The sequence below is a fragment of the Pelodiscus sinensis genome, chromosome 6, assembly GCF_049634645.1.
Source record: "Pelodiscus sinensis isolate JC-2024 chromosome 6, ASM4963464v1, whole genome shotgun sequence".
Taxonomy (NCBI): Eukaryota; Metazoa; Chordata; order Testudines; family Trionychidae; genus Pelodiscus; species Pelodiscus sinensis.
The window spans coordinates 50,206,090-50,224,748 of NC_134716.1; the positions used below are offsets into that span (position 1 = coordinate 50,206,090).

Sequence of the window (18,659 nt, forward strand, 5' to 3'; positions counted from 1 at the left end):
ATCAGGGCAGGAAATCATTTTCATAAAAACATTTATTGGAAAACCACTGTGGATTTAGTTGTGTCAGGTAAATAATATGCTAATGGTAACTATTGAGATCAAGACGCAGACAGTGAATACCACAAGCAGGATGATTAGGCAGCATTTGGAATGTTTCTTTTCTCTCTCTTTCTTTTTCAGCAAGGTGTCATACCCAGGAGTATAAATATCTCCCATCCAAAACTGTAGATCATTAGGGTTTTCCTAAAAGAAAGACCAGAAAATGAACTCAGCTCCTCTGTATTGTACAGAAAGTCACCAAAACATAGCTAGGCAGGAGTATTAATGAATTTACAGTTCAATTTTTTTTAAATGACACTTGAACCCTACAATGCTGTCCCACAGAGGACTAACAAGACCATAGTTTTCAGCCAGGAACCTAGTTGTAGGACACCAGCCACTTAAATGTGATAGAGAATCAGAAGAAATCACCTGATATTCTCATGATGATACAGAGGTCCTGGTTTACAAATGCTGATCTGAGTCACATTTCAGCAAGGAAAACAGTAAAAAAAAATCTCTAAAATACATGTTTACTACCCCACAAGCAGAGGAATAGGGATGGCAGGGATGTGGTTATCAGAAGTTACATTATTTGAAAAAGTACATTGGAGGCATACTTTATCTGTGTAGGTTCTTATATGACCACCATCAACATGATCTCTTAGGGCTGCATAGCTTAGCTGCTGGGGTGTCTAACTCTTGGGTACCACCTAATGGAATCCATAGCCCTGAATGAGGAGAGGGAGGCATCTGAGAATGGAATTACAGAAGCCATCAAGGAGCACCTGAATTAGTCACCAGGAACTGCTGAGGAAAGAGGCAGGACTTAGGCCAGTGACACAGAGTGGATGAGTCTGTAGCCCAGGGATTAGGGCACTTGTATGAAAAACCTGGGTTCCATGGCCTGCTCCAATGACTATTTAAGTATTTTATGAAAAATGGAACAAGCTTCAACAGGCAATACTGAAACATTCCTCCTCCCTCCCCCTCAAAACACGTGGTTCAAGTCTCTGCTCCAAATCAGCCAGAGAAATCAGCTGGAGTCCTACAACTAGGTTCCTGGATGAAAACTATGGTCTTCACTCCTAGGTCTCCTCTGTCAGTGGTAAGGTTTCTGGGGACCACCTTGACTCAGCTATCTTTTTATATGCAAAAGCTTGCTCTAAGGATGCCTACCAGATCAAAACCAGCAGACAGGTGAGGCCAGAGGAATGCCTAATGGGAGCTCAGAGCCAAGCAAATTAGCAGCAGCAGGACGTAGGCAGGTGTGTGCACGAGCACTGGCAAACATTTAGGCACTTAGGGGACTTTTCCACTTGAAACACAAGTGCCAAGTGACTTTAGATACCTACAGGATTAGGCAGCAGCTAGGCAAAGCTTTTGAGGATTTCAGTAGTGGCTCAATATTGGATTTAGCACCCAGAAAAAGGGAGTTAGGCAGATAAATCCCACTGTGGATCTAGCCTCTACTACCTCACAAATGTGAATTTTCCCCCACATACCCTGTAAGAGACAGGAAAATATTATTATATCCATTTTAAAGATGGAAAAAAAGAAGCACAGAAACATTAAGGGACTTGCTACAGGTGACAGAGGACATCAGTGGCATAGCCAGGATTGAACTACAATTATCAGTGTCTTAAACCATACTACTACACAATCCTACCTCTCTCATGATTGGATCCATGCTGCTATAGGGTCCTTACAAAACAAATATTCAGATTTACTTCTGAAACGAGACTCACAAGCCAATAAGCACAGCATTTCATTCCACGGTTCAAGTGTAAATACAATGCATTTGTTCAGGTATGAGTCTGCAGTACAATACCTTCAAGTAGTTAGCCAAGTTAGAATGCAGTGAATGCTTGTCATAGTCTTGAACAGTCCAGGAAGGGATTTTTTTCCTCTTTTCTCTTTCATCATCAGTTAGGGTGTCAGTGAACAAGGGATTGCGCTTGATGGTGGATTTCAGGGTGACAGTTGTTATGTGTTTACCAAGAGTTTTGTCAATCATTGCTGGGCTAACCCCACTCTCTTCTAAGCCAGGATACTCAAAGACATTTCTTTTTTCACTCTGCAGAATAGAACAAAAGTGATTATCAGCCTCATTCTTCTCATGACACAGATGCCCTTACACTGTGCAGTAGAACTAACTTTTAAAATAACAACTGCACATTCTTTATGTTCTGGTCTAGAAAGAGAGAAGGAAGCTGATTCTCCTTCTTGTTCAGCCTTTCTCCTTGTGTGGAGTGAGGACCTGTGCACAGTGAGTGTCTAATGCCCTGCTGTCAGTATGAAGCAGCATGGTTAATGCCTGCTCGAAGAGAAGTCTGTCATAGAAAACAAGTGTGATGAAATAACTACTATAAGAATTGGGTTTAGAATTACAGTTCTGATGAAGACAAAGGAAATATATGATGTGGAAGCACAGTTGTGAGGACAAGAGTGCTTTAGAGATGGACGCCAAAAACATTGGGATGCAATTTGGCTTCCCTCCTGGCTTCCCTCCTGCCTCATTCTCCACAGAAACAAAATGAGCCCTTTTATTTTAAGCTCTCTCCGCTATTTCCAACTATTTCTACAAATATTCCTGTGTAACAGTCTGTTTACATCCTCACCATGATTTTTTTTTAAGTCTGTTCTTCAGGACTTGAGATGCACATGGCAGAGAGAAAGAAGAGTCAGGGCAAAACTGGGAGGCAAGGTCAAATCAGTATCTTAAATGCCTATATACAAATGTGAGAAGTATGGGTAAAAAGCAGGAAGAATTGGAAGTGCTAATAAATAAGTACAATTATGACTTTGTTGGCATCACAGAAACTTGGAGGGATAATACACACGATTGAAATGTTTGTATGGAAGGGTACAGCTTGCTCAGGAAGGATAGACGGGAAAAAGGGAGGAGGTGTTGCCTTATATATTAAAAATGAACACACTTGGAGTGAGGTGGAGATGGACATAAGTGACGGAAGTATTGAGAGTCTCTGGGTTAGGCTAAAAGGGATTAAAAACGAGGGTGATGTCATGCTAGGAGTCTACTACAGGCCACCTACCTAGGTGGAAGAAGTGGATGAGGCTTTTTTTAAACAACTAACAATATCATCCAAAGCCCAAGATTTGGTGATGATGGGGGACTTCAACTATCCAGATATATGTTGGGAAAATAATACAGCGGGGCACAGATTAGCCAATAAATTCTTGGATTGCATTGGAGACAACTTTTTATTTCAGAAGGTTGAAAAAGCTACCAGGGAGGAAGCTGTTCTAGATTTGATCCTAACAAATAGGGAGGAACTGGTTGAGAATTTGAAAGTGGAAGGCAGCTTGGGTGAAAGTAATCATGAAATCATAGAGTTCACAATTCTAAGGAAGGGTAGAAGGGAGAACAGCAAAATAGAGACAATGGATTTCAGAAAGGCGGATTTTGGTAAGCTGAGAGAGCTGATAGGTAAGATCCTCTGGGAATCAAGACTGAGAGGAAAAACAACTGAGGAGAGTTGGCAGTTTTTCAAAAGGACATTGTTAACGGCCCAAAAGCAAGCTATTCCGCTGCGTCAGAAAGATAGAAAATATGGCAAAAGACCACGTTAGCTTAACCACGAGATCTTGCATGATCTAAAAATAAAAAAGTAGTCATAAAAAATGGAAAGTAGGACAAATTACAACAGATGAATATAGGCAAACAACACAGGAATGCAGGAGCAAGATTAGCAAGGCAAAGGCACAAAATTAGCTCAAACTAGCTATGGGAATAAAGGAAAACAAGAAGACTTTTTATAAATACATTAGAAGCAAGAGGAAGACCAAGGACAGGGTAGGCCCACTGGTCAGTGAGGAGGGAGAAACAGTAACAGGAAACATGGAAATGGAAGAGATGCTTAATGACTACTTGGTTTTGGTCTTCACCGAGAAGTCTGAAGGAATGCCTAACGTAGTGAATGCTCGTGGGAAGGGGGTAGGTTTAGAAGATAAAATAAAAAAAGAACAAGTTAAAAATCACCTAGAAAAGTTAGATGCCTGCAAGTCACCAGGGCCTGATTAAATGCATCCTAGAATACTCAAGGAGTTGATAGAGGAGGTATCTGAGCCTCTAGCTATCATCTTTGGAAAATCATGGGAGACAGGAGAGATTCCAGAAGACTGGAAAATGGCAAATATTGTGCCCATTTATAAAAAGGGAAATAAGAACAAACCAGGAAACTACAGACCAGTTAGTTTCACTTCTGTGCCAGGGAAGATAATGGAGCAAGTAATTAAGGAAATCTTCTGTTAACACTTAGAAGATGGCAAGGTGATAGGGAACAGCCAGCATGGATTTGTAAAGAACAAATCATGTCAAACTTATCTGATAGCTTTCTTTGATAGGATAACGAGTCTTGTGGATAAGGGAGAAGCAATGGATGCGGTAAACCTAGACTTTAGTAAGGCGTTTGATACGGTCTCGCATGATATTCTTATCAATATACTAGGCAAATACAACTTAGATGGGGCTACTATAAGGTGGGTGCATAACTGGCTGGATAACCATACTCATAAAGTAGTTATTAATGGTTCTCAATCCTGCTGGAAAGGTATAACAAGTGGAGTTCCACAGGGGTCTGTTTTGGGACCAGATCTGTTCAATATCTTCATCAATGATTTAGATATTGGCATAGAAAGAATGCTTATTAAGTATGCTTATTATGATGATACCAAGCTGAGAGGGGTTGCGACTGTTCTGGAGGATAGGGTCATAATTCAAAATGATCTGGACAAATTGGAGAAATGATCCGAGGTAAACAGGATGAAGTTTAATAAAGAAAAATGCAAAGTGCTCCGCTTAGGAAGGAACAATCAGTTTCACGCATACAGAATGGGAAGCGACTGTCTAGGAAAGAGTACGGCAGAAAGGGATCTAGGGGTTATAGTGGACCACAAGCTGAATATGAGTCAGCAGTGTGATGCTGTTACAAAAAAAGCAAACATGATTCTGGGATGCATTAACAGGTGTGTTGTGAGCAAGACATGAGAAGTAATTCTTTTGCTCTACTCTGTGCTGGTTTGGCCTCAGTTGGAGTACTGTGTCCAGTTCTGTGCACCACATTTCAAGAAAGATGTGGAGAAATTGGAGAGGGTCCAGAGAAGAGCAACAAGAATGATTAAAGTTCTAGAGAACATGACCTATGAAGGAAGGCTGAAAGAATTGGGTTTGTTTAGTATAGAAAAGAGAAGATTGGGAGGGGAAATGAGAGCCGTTATCAGGTATCTAAAAGGGTGTCATAAGGAGGAGGGAGAAAACTTGTTCATCTTGGCCTCTGATGACAGAACGAGAAGCAATGGGCTTAAACTGCAGCAAGGGAGGTTTAGGTTGGACATTAGGAAAAAGTTCCTAACTGTCAGGGTAGTCAAACACTGGAATAAATTGCCCAGGGAGATTGTAGAATCCCCATCTCTGGAGATATTTAAGAGTAGGTTAGATAAATGTCTATCAGAGATGGTCTTGACAGTATTTGGTCCTGCAATGAGGACAGGGGACTGGACTCGATGTCCTCTCAAGGTCCCTTCCAGTCCTAGTATTCTATGATTCTAAGTTCTTTACCAATGTTTCCATGTAACTAGGCTCACCTAGCCCTGACTTCCTTCCTACCTCTTTATCAGCCTTGAGTTGAACGGGTAATTGACTGCTTATCCCAGCCAATCTAAATAGTCTGACTGTTTAATTCCCTCCACCAGCTTTGTTAAGAGGAACTAATTAACATCTGAGCAATCTAAAAGCCCCATATTAGGCTGGGGTAGATTTCTGCTGGTGCAAGCACTGTAGAAGCCCAAAGCTCTCCAAGAGCTAGCAGAGCTGTAAGCTGTTGATATTGTGTAGGCCAATAATCACTAAGGGATAAGAAAATCTCAGTATGCTGTTACTGGAAACCCGAACAGCACCATTTCAGTTCACCGCAATTCCCTTTCCACTGCTACTTTGAATTAAATGAATTCTTGCAGCCCTGGAAGACACATTTATGATACATTCATCACATCCCTCAAATAAATTCCTTGCTGTCCTAAAGCAGTCCCAGAATTGCTCTTACAGCATATGTGCAGTACAAATGGAACTATCCTGGTTAGAAAATAACATTTCTCTCCTAGTTTCTTAACAGTTCTTTGGACTATGAACTTCGATTTGAGACAGCTGAAGTGTGAGCCCGGATTGGAGACTGCATAATAGGGAGCATTGGAAATGAGTTAAAATTAAATCTTAAAACAGATGAATTTTAAAAAAAACCCTCAGAGAAGTGATCAAAACAGATTACCAAATACTCCCCCTCACCTTCATAAAAGCTCTAAGCAGTTTTAAAGTTCATTTGCCCAAAATAGATTTCAGAGGCAAGCAAAACATGACATCTTTTTCCAACCTTCTGAGGGATAAATAAAGAGATTTAATATATACTAATTACCCATTCATCATTGCGGGAAATGAGAAACATTATTCTGACAATCTTATTCTCCCATGTACTAAGAATTAAGCATGGCAGAGTGACAAGATACCGTCTATAGTGTGCATGCAAGGTATGATATAGATCGTGTCTATGATCATCATGCTCTGGTTTTAGAGAGCAAGGGATCCCCAATTACTCCAGCCCCTGCGTTAGCTCACTGCAGTTACCATATGTCAGTAATTAACTTTCACATAATTCCCATATCACTGTTACAGCTGGCACTAGAGACTGGCTTCTGCTGGCCTGTTGTTAGTTATGCTGGCATTTCAAATTGTCATTTCTTGCTGCCTGTATTTTACTTTGTTTCTTATTTAAAATTCTTCAGTTACTTTCATGATGCTTCCTGCAGGCTTGCTAGATGGATAAACTTGAAGAACATAACATAAGATTTATAATGGCCAACTGGGTCAGACCAATGGTCCATCTAGCCCACTCTCCTGTCTTCTGACAGCAGCTGGTGCCAGGTGCTTCAGAAGGAGTGAACAAAATAGAGTGAGTGTTGAGTGATCCATCCTTTGTTGTTCAGTCCTAGTTTCTGACAGAGTATTAGGGAACCCCAGAGTATGGGATTGTGTCACCTTCCACCGATAGATAAATTCCCAGTCTTTTTTGAACCAATTACAATTTTGGTTTTCACAACATCCCAGCACCTGAGGCTCAGGGCTCCCCTTCAGCATTGGTGAGTCTGTGTTGGCGCTCCAGTCCCCATGCTAAATCTACTAGCCTGGGCTTGACTGATTTTTCTGTGGATCAGCGGACTCTGATCAGAAAAGTTTCCCCACCCTTGAGTTAGGGTTTGGTTCTGCCAGGAAAATGAATTATACGTGGAAAGTGATTGTTTTCCAAAACATGGAAAGGGAGGGGGCTGTTTGGAAGGACACTATACTGCAAAGTGATCACTGGGGGAGCTGCACCAGGAAGGGAGTGACCTGGGCAGGGGCCAGCTGTGGAGGAGCTCGCCATCTTGCTGACCACAGGCCCAGGTAAGTGGCACCTGCCCCAAACACCTTCCCCCTGAAACTCCTGCCCCAGAGTGGGGTGTGTGTGCACAAAGCCCTGCCAACTTTGCCACCATGCCGTCTGCTTCCCGTAGCACCACCAGCACTGGGCAGTGCAGCGATGCCTTTCCTCCCAAAGAGCCACAGCCCACGCTACCCAGTGTGGCCACGCCTGGCCGACCTAAGGATGTTAAGAGGCAGGTAACTGGCTAATTGTGTAGTCGATACAATTTGTACTGATTACAGGATTAGTCAATAAGGGAAGGCGCTCAGTCCCAGTTTGTGCCAGGTCCAGGAGCTACCCCCAATGTGGCTCTGCAGTTTAAATGTTGTAGGAGTGGCATGCACAAGCAGCCCAGCTACCTAGTACATTTAAACTGGAGAGCTCCAGCAGGGGTATGTCCAAGACCTGGTGTGAGTCAGGACTAAGCAAGCCTGGTTCAGTCTGGGCTCCGGGTCCAGGGGCAATCCCACACTGCAGCTCTGCATTTTAGATGTGGTAAGAGCTGGGCTGGCTCTTACTACATTTAAAATGCAGAGCCACAGCAGTCTTGGACCCAGCATGAGCTGGAGCTGAGCCAGGCTTGCTCAGGGTCCAGCAGCCCCTATCTTTGGGGGGTCCCAGTGGATAGCTGGGACACCCGGGGACAGCAGGGGCTGCCGCTGGAGAAGCCTGTGGTCATGGCCAACTTAGGCTGCTGTGGACAAGAGCTGCTTAACAGCTGCCTCTCCTGGCCCCCACTGCTGCCACTGATGGGGGTGGGGGGAGTTGGTACCATGGAGATGGTGTTGGAGGAACGTGCTTTTAAGCAAGCTCCCCCTTGTACTGGTTTCTGCTCCTCCGCCCCTTGCTGCCTCTGATACAGAGGCAGCAAGTGTGTGTGTGTGTGGGGGGGGAATTCGAGTAGTTGACTTGACTACCTGATAAGCCTAGGCTTATTGGGTAGTCAACTACTTGACTACTCATTTACATCCCTAGGCCAACCTACGAAGCCCCCCTCCTCCAGCCCCCAGGCAATGCTGGTTAAATCTTACAGTTCTAATATATCTTTTTTGAGATGGGGCAACCAAAACTGTACTCAGTATTCAAGATTCATGGATTTTAGTGGTATTCTGATATTTTCTGTTTATCTATCTCTTTTTTAATTATTCATAATATTCTGTTAGCTTTTTTAACAGCTGCTAAATATTGATCAGATATTTTCAGTGAACTGTCTATGATTCCAAGATCCCTTTCTTGCAAAGTTATAAGCATGGTGTATATATATTTGGGATCGTGTTTTCCAGTGTGCATTACTTTGCATTTTTCAACATTGAATTTAATCTGTTACTTTGTTGACCGGTCACCCAGCTTTGGAGAGCCCTTTGTAGCTCTTCACAGTCTGCTTTGAACTTAACTATCTTGAGTAATTTTGTATTGTCTGCAGACTTTGTATTGTTTGCTCCTTTTTTCCAGATCACTTATGAATATGTTCAGCAGCATCGGTCACAGCATATATTCTGCTGTTCACATCTTTCCATTGTGAAAATCTAACCTTTGCTTTCAGTTTTTTACTTCTGAGCCATGAGAGGACTTTCCCTTTTATCTCATGACAGTTTACTTTGCTCAAGAGGGCTAGGAAAGGGACCCTTTCAAAAGCTTTTTGGAAGACTAAAAACACCATAGCCACTGGAATATCCCTGTCTAGATGCTTGATGACCCCCTCAATTAATTCTAATAGATTGGTGAAGCACAATTTCCTTTTATGAAAGCCATATTGACCTTTCCCCGTTGTGTTCATCTATGCATCTGATAGTTCTGTTCTTTACTATAGCTTCCACCAATTTGCCTGTAATGAAATTAGGCAGATTGACCTCTAATTACAGGGATCACTTCAGAAGCCTTTTTTTAAAAAAAAAATAGGAGGACCTTACGTTAAAGAAAGTATGCACTTTCACCAGTGGGATGGTCATTCTGCCCAGGCTAAAATATTAAGCAAAGAATGTGCCTTGACAATGTTGCATTTAAAAAAGGTTGTTTTCAATGAAAAATATTTCCAAATGAGGATAGGATAATTGGTTCAATTTCTGTCAAGCCAGAGTGTATTATCTTGGGTATGTCTACGCTTGCAGCCTAATTCAAACTAGGGATGCAAATGTAGGCATTTGAAATTGCAAATCAAGCCCAGGATTTAAATATCCTGCACTTGATTTGCATGTTCCTGGCCAGGCACCAATGAGGTTTAACAGGTAGAAATAGGGCTTTGTTTCAAACGCCTGTTTCCCTGCCGCGTGTAGCCGTGGGCAGTTAGTCCGGGCTTGTACATTTAAAAAAAAATGGCGCCCGACTGGGAACATGCAAATCAAGCGCAGGATATTTAAATCCTGGGCTTGATTTGCAACTCCGAATGCCTATATTTGCAGCCCTAGTTTGAATTAGGCTGCAAGTATAGACATACCCTTGGAGAGTTGGAAATAGATGCAGCCCTTAAAACAGAGACTAGGAAAGAAAGATGCTACCTCATAGAAGTAGTAGTTTAGGTTTAAAGGATAATAAAACAGGGAACTAGCAGGCATCCTGCAAAAAAGATTATGCACCCAAGAAGCAGAGAAATAGGAGGAGGAGGAGGGGGATTGGCGCTGGGTAAATATATACAAAATATTACAAATATTCACTCATAACCTCTTCTATGAACTTTGCAAACTTTCATTCTAATCAAATTGTGTTCATAAGAATGTTCACAAAAGCATTGTGAATCCTGGTACAGATGTTCAATTCTACAACTATAGATTATATACATTATATATATATATATATGCGCTTGGGAAGCAATCTTGAAAAGCCATTTCTTTGTGGATTCAGAATTGATGGGAATTAAAACAGAAATAAGAGCATAGGACTTAGGTGTCTCTGCACACAAGAGTGAATTGGGATCAATGAATATATAGCCACCATTATAGCAAAGAATTGATGAGAAAGCCACAGTCTTAAATGCATTCACCTAATATTCATTGAACAAATCTGCAAACCTTGAAGTATTTTCCTAACAGATAACTTGCCAACATAAATAGTAATAGTCTTTGTCCAATTTTTCATTGTGAATACTTTGCCCACCTCAAAGTAGGGCAGAGATCTGGTATAGAGATAGTGGTCATGAAGTTTCTAATCCAATCTAGTAATTGTATTATTTCATGGTATAATCTACAATGTGATCTATTTATTTAGGAAATGTTTTATCACATTGCATGATAGGTAATTTTAGTTCTCATTTATAAATCATTAGGACATTTTGAACAGTTTCTGCATGTTTTTGTCTATTCCTACCATGAAAAAAATGTATGAAAGTAAAGATCATTACATATCAAAACCAGGAAATCATGAATTAAAGTAGAAACTTGGTCTCAAGCCCATTTTACTAAAAGTAGGGCCTAGAGGGATTTCTACATAATAGGTGATTGTGCATATTGTAAGTCAAATTCTGTTTGCTCTCTATATATCACCCTTTAACAGATGTTTTTACATCAGGATCTCACATAGTTGGTCACTTGACTAAATTATAATAATATTTAGTTAACAGTCTTTGCTCCCATGTTACCTCCTTCCCCTGAGCTTGCTGAGGCCCTCTGATTTCTATGGCATGGCTGACCTTAACTTTTACGCCTATGGTGGGATTGGACTGGGCCATAACTTACATGAGTTTCCTCTGTGGAGGAAAATCTTATTTGTTGATTGCCCCATGTAGACAACATTACAGAAATGCAGTCCAGAGGTGACAGAGGTGATAATAACCGCGACAAAGTTTCCTACTTTGAGGGAAGCTTGCAATCTTTGTGCCAATCATAGGTGACTACAGAATGCTCTTGACTACAGCTGCACTTTGACTATCTGGGTATTCAAGAAGCTCATAGAATACAACCTACGCTAAGAAAATGTGAAGAAACTGTACCTAATAAGGGGCCAGATGTCAGTTTCTCCATCTCTGTTACAAAGCTGTTACACACAGACTACCAGCATCACCTTCATTTTGTCTGAATTGAACTTCAGCCAGCTAGTCCTAATCCTGGCCCCAATCTTGGCTAAACATTGGAGTGCTGAGAGACTTCCCTGGCGGAGTCCAATGAAAAACAGATGTAGTACTGAGTGTCATCAACATATCAGTGACAATGCAGCCCAGATCAGTTCAGCATCTCCTCTTGTGGCCTCAAATACAAACCGAAAAGGTAGGGTGACAGAATGGAACATTGGCAGCACCTCACATGAACGAACCCTGGGGACAGAATAACAATTATGCAGCATTATACCATCTGGGCCCTCTCAAGAGGAAGGAACGGAGCAATTAAAGCACCACTTCATCTATCCTTGTCAGTGTCCACAACTATGCCAAAAAAGCCTCATGATCAATGGACAGAAAAGCAGGTGGTAAATGTGAAAGTGTCAGTGTGTGCACTTGGTCTTTGTCAATTGGCAGGAAGAGATAATTAATGAAAGAGGCAAGGGCTGTCTGTACCTAGCTAGGCCTAAAATCAAACTGACAGAGGTCCAGGGAATTTCAAGTACTCCACAGCTTGCCAAGAATTGCTTCATCACGAACTCCACAGTAATAATGAGAGTAGATGGCAGGGCAACAATTATATTAGCAAATAATTAGCATGAGTTAATTCTGTGCAAAGCAATGAATTCATTATACACCTTAGAGCAGTGGTTCCCAACCTTTCTGAGCATACAGACTCCTTTTCAATCTATTAACATTTCATGGATACTCCCCCCCCCCCCCCTCCAGCCCTGTGATAGTCCCAGGCTCTTAGAGGCAAGGTGGGTGAAGTAATATCTTTTATTGGACAAAATTCTCTCTCAGCCTGTGTCTCTCAGCAATAGAAGTTTGTCCAATAAAAGATTACCTCATCCATCTTGTCTGTCTTGAGTATTTGCAAGTGACCTTGTCACTGAAGTCAAGTTACTGTACAGCTATTGTAGTTTATTAGCATTCCCAGCATGAATGTATCAACCTAACTTAAAGGAGGGGGAGAGGTTTGCTGTGGGAAGAACAAACAGGAAAGGAACGCCATGGCTCTCTAGGTAAGCAACCTCAAATAAACACTTGGAAGACAATGAGTCCTGCAGTTAGCTTCAAGATGACAGTAGCCAACAAATTGCAAGTGTTATTTTGCCAGAGCTGGGAGCCTTGAGATCAAAAGAACACTAAAGATTTATGAAAAAGCTTCTCAAGGAAGAAGAGGATGGGTTACTCACTAAAAGTTATCCAGGGGGACAGGCTGGCATAGGGAGAGACTCTGCTAAGGCAGTTGCCTTAGGGAAAAACAAGCATTAGTATGGGCTGGCTTATTGCCTTAAATATGTTATCTCTGAAATGGTTTTGATCTGATACATAATACTCTGCTTGAAGGATACTGGCTGTTCACTGGTTACAGTTGTCACTGATCCTAGAGAACAGAAGAGAACTACAGGGGACTGAGCCAGACCTACTGAGATATATCACAGTTGGTACATGGGGCGCTGAAATTACCAAAATTATTTTAGTTACTAGCTATATGACAAACAATACAATAAGAGGTAATGAATAGTCACTCTGCCAGACACTGAACTAGAAAGTGGAAAAAAAACCAAAACCTTTTGCTTTGAAATAAAATTTACTTTTAGCAGGCCACCTTAAATAACGGAATAAATTAAAACACTAAAGGAGACACATAGGCACTTACGTGGCTTCAGTTTGAATGATCTCATGATAAACATCCTAAGAAGCACACAGATACGTGCCTGAACAGTCACTTTACTCAGGAAGGCCTGAATAACAACTTTTCTTCAAAGAAAATGATTTTTTTTTGGACTGGGAATTTCAGCTACACTCAATGTTTAATGACTTTAGGAGTCTGTAATCACAGCCACCTGTTCATAACTGAAACACACCCCTCCTTTTTCTGAATTAACTAAGGCTACGTCTAGACAGCGGCGCTATTTTGGGATACCGCAAGTATCCTGAAATAGCAATTCCATGTCTTTAAACGTGTCCGTTATTTTGAAATAGATTTCAAAATAATGGAAATGCTATTCTGGCGTCCCTGTAGCCCTTATTCCATGAGGGTTACGAGATTTGTTGGAATAGCGCTTTATTTCAAAATTTCACACTGTGTAAACAGTGCCAGATTTCAAAATAAGCTATTTCAAGGTAAGGGTGCTGTGTAGACACGCCCTAACTTACCCATCGATTAGCCTGTTTATCATAAACCATTGCCTCTGCACTGTGCTATCATGCTTATTTTGAAGTCTGGAATGCATCAGGTGTTTAGTTCCTCTTTATTTGCTCATTGGCAGAAAAGAGAAATAAAAATGTGCACTGTGCTTTCAGTGCTTTAGCTGAACTACTTGGATCTATGAATGAACATGATGAAAAGGAGAGTTTGTGCTTTAGGGTTAACGTTTTGGAAAACAACACTCTAATTCGCTTTCAGTGGAAAGTGATGACTTGAGTAGTTTCCCTGTGAGATGGCCATCCTGGTACTGGAATGAGTTTCAGGAGAATTCTCTCCAGGGGGATTATGAGGAATATGCCATTTTCAGAGAAAATATTTTCAACAGTTTTAATCCTTTTAAAAGTATTCAGTGATGGGTCCATAACAGCTAACCTTGTTTAATAAAAGTAGGCTTGGATGTTTCCTCTGAAAGAAGGGGCTCTGCATATGGATTACCTCATACCTGCACAATGTAATTCATGCACATACCAGGAAATGCTAAAAAATACCATAGCTAGGAGGCAGCAGGTTAGTGCAAGTACTAACCGGTGTAGAGCTATATAACAGAGGAAGGGTTTGAGTACATGTATCAGGACAATTGTTCTCATACAGCCTGATTCCTCTCCCACTGAAGTCAGTGGCAAAACTTTCACTGACATCAGTGGTGCAGTATCAGCGACATATATTGGCAACCGCAGCAAAAGACTCAACCCCAAATTTCATTTGTTTCTGAACCACAAAATGTGTGTGGAATAATAGGGGAACAAATCAAACATTCAGGTCTTTAGCCCTTACCTGTAAATAGACTTTGTTGTGCCATTGTTGTGCTCCTGGAAAAGCTGCTTCTGGAAATTTTGCTAGGCTGGCTTGTAGAAAGGCAGAGTTTTTCATTAAAGACTTCACTTCTAGTTGAAGGAATTTGTCAGGGTGGTTGTTGTTTGGCAAAACAGAGAAGTCCATGTTCCCCTCTTGTTCAGCAATAATAAAAACAGCCTGGTCTCCTGCTTCCTGACTACTGCATGCCCCTTCTATTATTAATGATGTGAAAAAAGATCCTGCAGTTGTCTGAAACTCTACCTAACCCCTGTCTGGTGTAGGCTCACTTATATCATCTACCAATGATAAAAAATAATTTAGAAGCAGCATAGTGGGCAAGACATGCTTTCTTAAGTGCCTAGCTTAAGTTTTCAAGGTCTAGGTCCATTTTGATAGATGTATATGTGCTCATTAAAACTAACAGAGTATCAGTGACTAGATGCATGAGACACTTAAATGCATACCAGCACTTCCTTAAATGACCTGCCAAAGATCTCAGGCTTACAGTATTTCCTTCTCAGCTAATTAGAGGCAGTTCATACCACAAAGGGATGGCGCAAGTCCTTTGGCAATTTTCTCCAGGGATACTAACTCATTTGATTTTGTCATGCAGTTCAGCACAGTAGTTTGATGTTAAAACAGTAACATACGCATTCTCAGATCAAAGAGCTATTTCATCTGTTACTTATTCCTTAACATGGGGAATATTAGATTTTTTTTTCATCTATTGATACAGCAAGCGTTCCTTAGGAGCTTGATCTTTCTTCAAGTAAGTGGAAAACTCTCATTGACTTAACAGTATAAAATCAAGCACTTAATTTTCATTATTGTATCTGTGATGTTTGTATTGTATTTCAGAGTTTGACTTTATTTCAGTATGTCATATTTTATTAAGTCACTTGGATTTTGACTGAGCAAGGACAACCATAACCAGTAGAGGTTATTAAAAAATACCACGCTTTCACCCTTTGTTTTGATTCAAATTCACATTTCTAATTCTTGGATTTTATTTCAGATGTTCTTGCCAAAATGGAAGGACAAGATGCAAAACTTTTTTATTTTTTCAACAATAACACTTAAAAAGAAATACCTTCATCTCTTTCTGATAGCGGCTCCTGTGGCCAAGCAGATTGTTGGTTAGGGGCTATAGGAGATCTGATCCCTCCTTTTCCCTCGGGTCCTGACCCACAGTCTGGGTTGCTCCCACCCATAAACAAGGAAGATAGATCCTGCTCCCAGCTATGTGTGGTCAGAACCAGCTCTCCTGAGCTGCTCTGTATGTAAATCATTTTGTCTGGGAATGACCCTGCTAGTCCAATTTCTCCACAATTGGGGCTTGTTTGCAGACTCCCCTTGACAGAGGAAGACTCCAGTGGCTACGTTGGCAGGCAGGTCGAGTATGTGCCTTCTGGCAGGCACAGGGAGAGCACCTGCTTCTTCATCAGACAGCTCCTGATTGAGCTAGGCTCCTTTCTTTTCTCCCCTCTCCAAGCCAGGCATTGGCTGTTGGGCTAGCTGAATCCACAGGTTTTCTTTAATCCGTGCTGTGCCTGGTAGCCATTTATTTGCTCCTTCACACTCTTTTTTAAAAAAAAAAAAAACATTTATGAAAACTATTTTGGGTTACACATTTGTGGTGATTACAAGGACTTTGCAGAATTGTGTTAAAGCATAAAAGTTATACTTACTAATTAATTCTCATTCTCAACGATCAATGAAACAGAAAAAAGGAAAACAGTTGTAATAGCAACAATTTTTCACTTTTAATAATGCAGGGCTACTGGTATCAAATGAATAATTTGTAACAAAGAATTAAGATGTTTCACCTTCTTTTTGCTCATTGAGTGCCTATGATTTCCTCCAACATTTATTTATTTGATCACATTTTCTGAACTTTTTAATTCTGTAGTGGGCAGTAGTGGAGCAATATTGCTTGATTATGATTGGTTGTAAGTCAAGTAACATAGTTTCTTTCTGCCTGAATAATTTTACTCTTGTAGGCCCTGCTTTTGTATGTAACTGCGCATAATGTTAAGCCTATGACTAGTGCTATTAACTTCAATTTAACTCAAGTTAGTGCTTAATTTTAGGCATGAGAGCATCCTCAGCTCCCCTTAACTAAGCACTGGTAGGGCAATTAGTCACTTGCAGGATTGGGACCTATATAAATAGCTAAACAGAGCCTCAATTTCATTGCTGTGAGGGTACAATTAGGGTTGCCAGATGGTTTCTGAAAAAATACTGAACAAAAAAAGGAGGGGACCCCTTTTTGGCCCTAAAATCTTGCCTTCCTCTGCCTCCTGGCTGGGAAGAGATCAGAAAATACTGGACATTTTAGGTGTCCGGTATTTTCTGAATTTTTTTACCAGACAGGAGGTGAAAATACTGGACTGTCCGGTTCAATACTGGACACCTGGCAACCCTAGGTACAATTTGAATAATCTGACTTGTAGAGCAGCTCAGGCTGTACTGCAATTACTACTCTGAGCAAAATTGCACTTCAAAATGGCACTGAAAAGTGGTTTGACTAAATTTTTCAAATACCTCTGTGAAGTTGCACAGGAAAGAGGTGTTGCTGCCTCCCCGCAGGACAGCATGGTTGGTTGTGATGAATGATTAAATACAACACGTGACTGAATCATTTATTATTCCTCTACTCAGCTTCTAGTGTGGTTTTAGCAGAATGCAGTTCTTCAGAATGGGGTCGGTGCAGCCCTAAAAGTGGCACTTGACATTTCTTGGGGTCTGGATTCTCATGCCACTAACTCCTTGAAGAGAAAGGGCTTATGTCTCCTTTCATGGTACTCCAAAGAGTGCTCTAGCATATCCACCTTGCCTTTTTCTTTGCATCATTGAAGGGCATTATATGGAAGCCATGGAATGCTATAGAATAAACTGCTAGATTAGAGATTGTGAAATTCATGAAGTTATTGATTTAGTTTAATAGTTGTACACTGCTATGTTGCTCTATTTCACACAAGAGTGTGGTGATTAGTGCTGTTAAATGCCTTCATTGACAGCCCCTTCCATCTTTTAGGAGCACATAAATCCTCTGCCATATCTCCCAGACATAGATTTTTCTAGGTTGCTCAGATGCGGATCCCAGCGTTTGTTAGGTTTTTTTTAAATTTTAGCTCTAATTTGCTACTTTACATTAAATGTTGAATTTACTTTTCTTTTGACCAAGAATCCTTTTGCACAGAAATAACCGAAAGGACACTGCTTCCCTTGTACTCACTGGGGATAAAAGAGAATGGAAATGCTCCCCCAGAGCAGCTGCAACTAAAATTCCAGAAGTACTCTACCTGTCAGAAAGGTGGAATAAGTGGTAATTACTGTACTTTTGGCCAGGGCTGTGCTTTACTAGTATGCACTGGGGGTGAAATTCCCTCGTGTATAGAAGATTAGTACAAGCCCTATGCACTGCTTAAATCCTACTTAATCATATTAATCCAAATAGGGTTTGAATGGGATTTAATTAGCAACAGGCCTTTTGCTGGCCCCTCCAAATAGAAGTAACTGGATAGTTGACATGGATTGAAGCACTATACATATATTCATCAGATTGGAAGGAAAACTTGTGAATAGACAGGGATTGTTAGAACCGAGTAAATTCTGTTGTGACTATCTAGTGGTAGAAGATTACAACTGCCTCACTGTGTACACCTGGAAGTTGCTTCCAGCTATCAGTCAGATTTCTGAGGTATAGCAGTATTGTTTAAGGCAACAGCACAGTTTGAAATAATCGTATCTGGGCTTACAAATCCAGCACATTCTTTTAAAAAAACCTTCAACCTGTTTTTTAAAATAAAATGGTAAAAGGATCTGTATTTTTTTATTTAAACAGAAGAATTTAAATAAAATGCATCAACAAAATATACATTACTTGTTTTTAAATTCATTCAGAGAAGAAAATACAAAGCATGACCACTATGCGAACACATAAGGACTTCCAAGGTGAAGACTGCACATATATCAAGTATTACATCCACTGAAGAAATAAAAGCTGAAACTGAAGTTTCAGCTAAGCTTAGATTATAACCCTTGATTTCACTCATATTTAGAAAATATTGTCATTTGCCTCTGAAATTTTCCATCCTTGGGG

General features: G+C 40.8%; 1 protein-coding gene across 1 annotated transcript; it reads right to left on the reverse strand.

The window, feature by feature from the left end:
* Nucleotides 1-54: 54 nt before the first annotated feature.
* On the reverse strand, nt 55-15,297 carry MINAR2 (membrane integral NOTCH2 associated receptor 2). Its single transcript, XM_006131899.4, has 3 exons — nt 14,534-15,297; nt 1,871-2,116; nt 55-243 (listed from the first exon to the last, which is right to left on the reverse strand). Exons 1-3 carry the CDS (start codon nt 14,696-14,698, stop codon nt 64-66), a joined length of 591 nt encoding a protein of 196 aa, XP_006131961.2. The 5' UTR covers nt 14,699-15,297; the 3' UTR covers nt 55-63.
* Nucleotides 15,298-18,659: the final 3,362 nt, after the last annotated feature.

Bases quoted from the DNA above. Each gene is read 5' to 3' on its own strand.
- MINAR2 (XM_006131899.4), bottom strand. From the start codon at position 14,698: ATGGACTTCTCTGTTTTGCCAAACAACAACCACCCTGACAAATTCCTT. The intron at 2,117-14,533 runs GTAAGGGCTAAA...TCTATTCTGCAG, and splicing joins ACAACAAAGTCTATTTACAG to AGTGAAAAAAGAAATGTCTT. The intron at 244-1,870 runs GTATTGTACTGC...TCTTTCTTTTAG, and splicing joins ACTTGGCTAACTACTTGAAG to GAAAACCCTAATGATCTACA.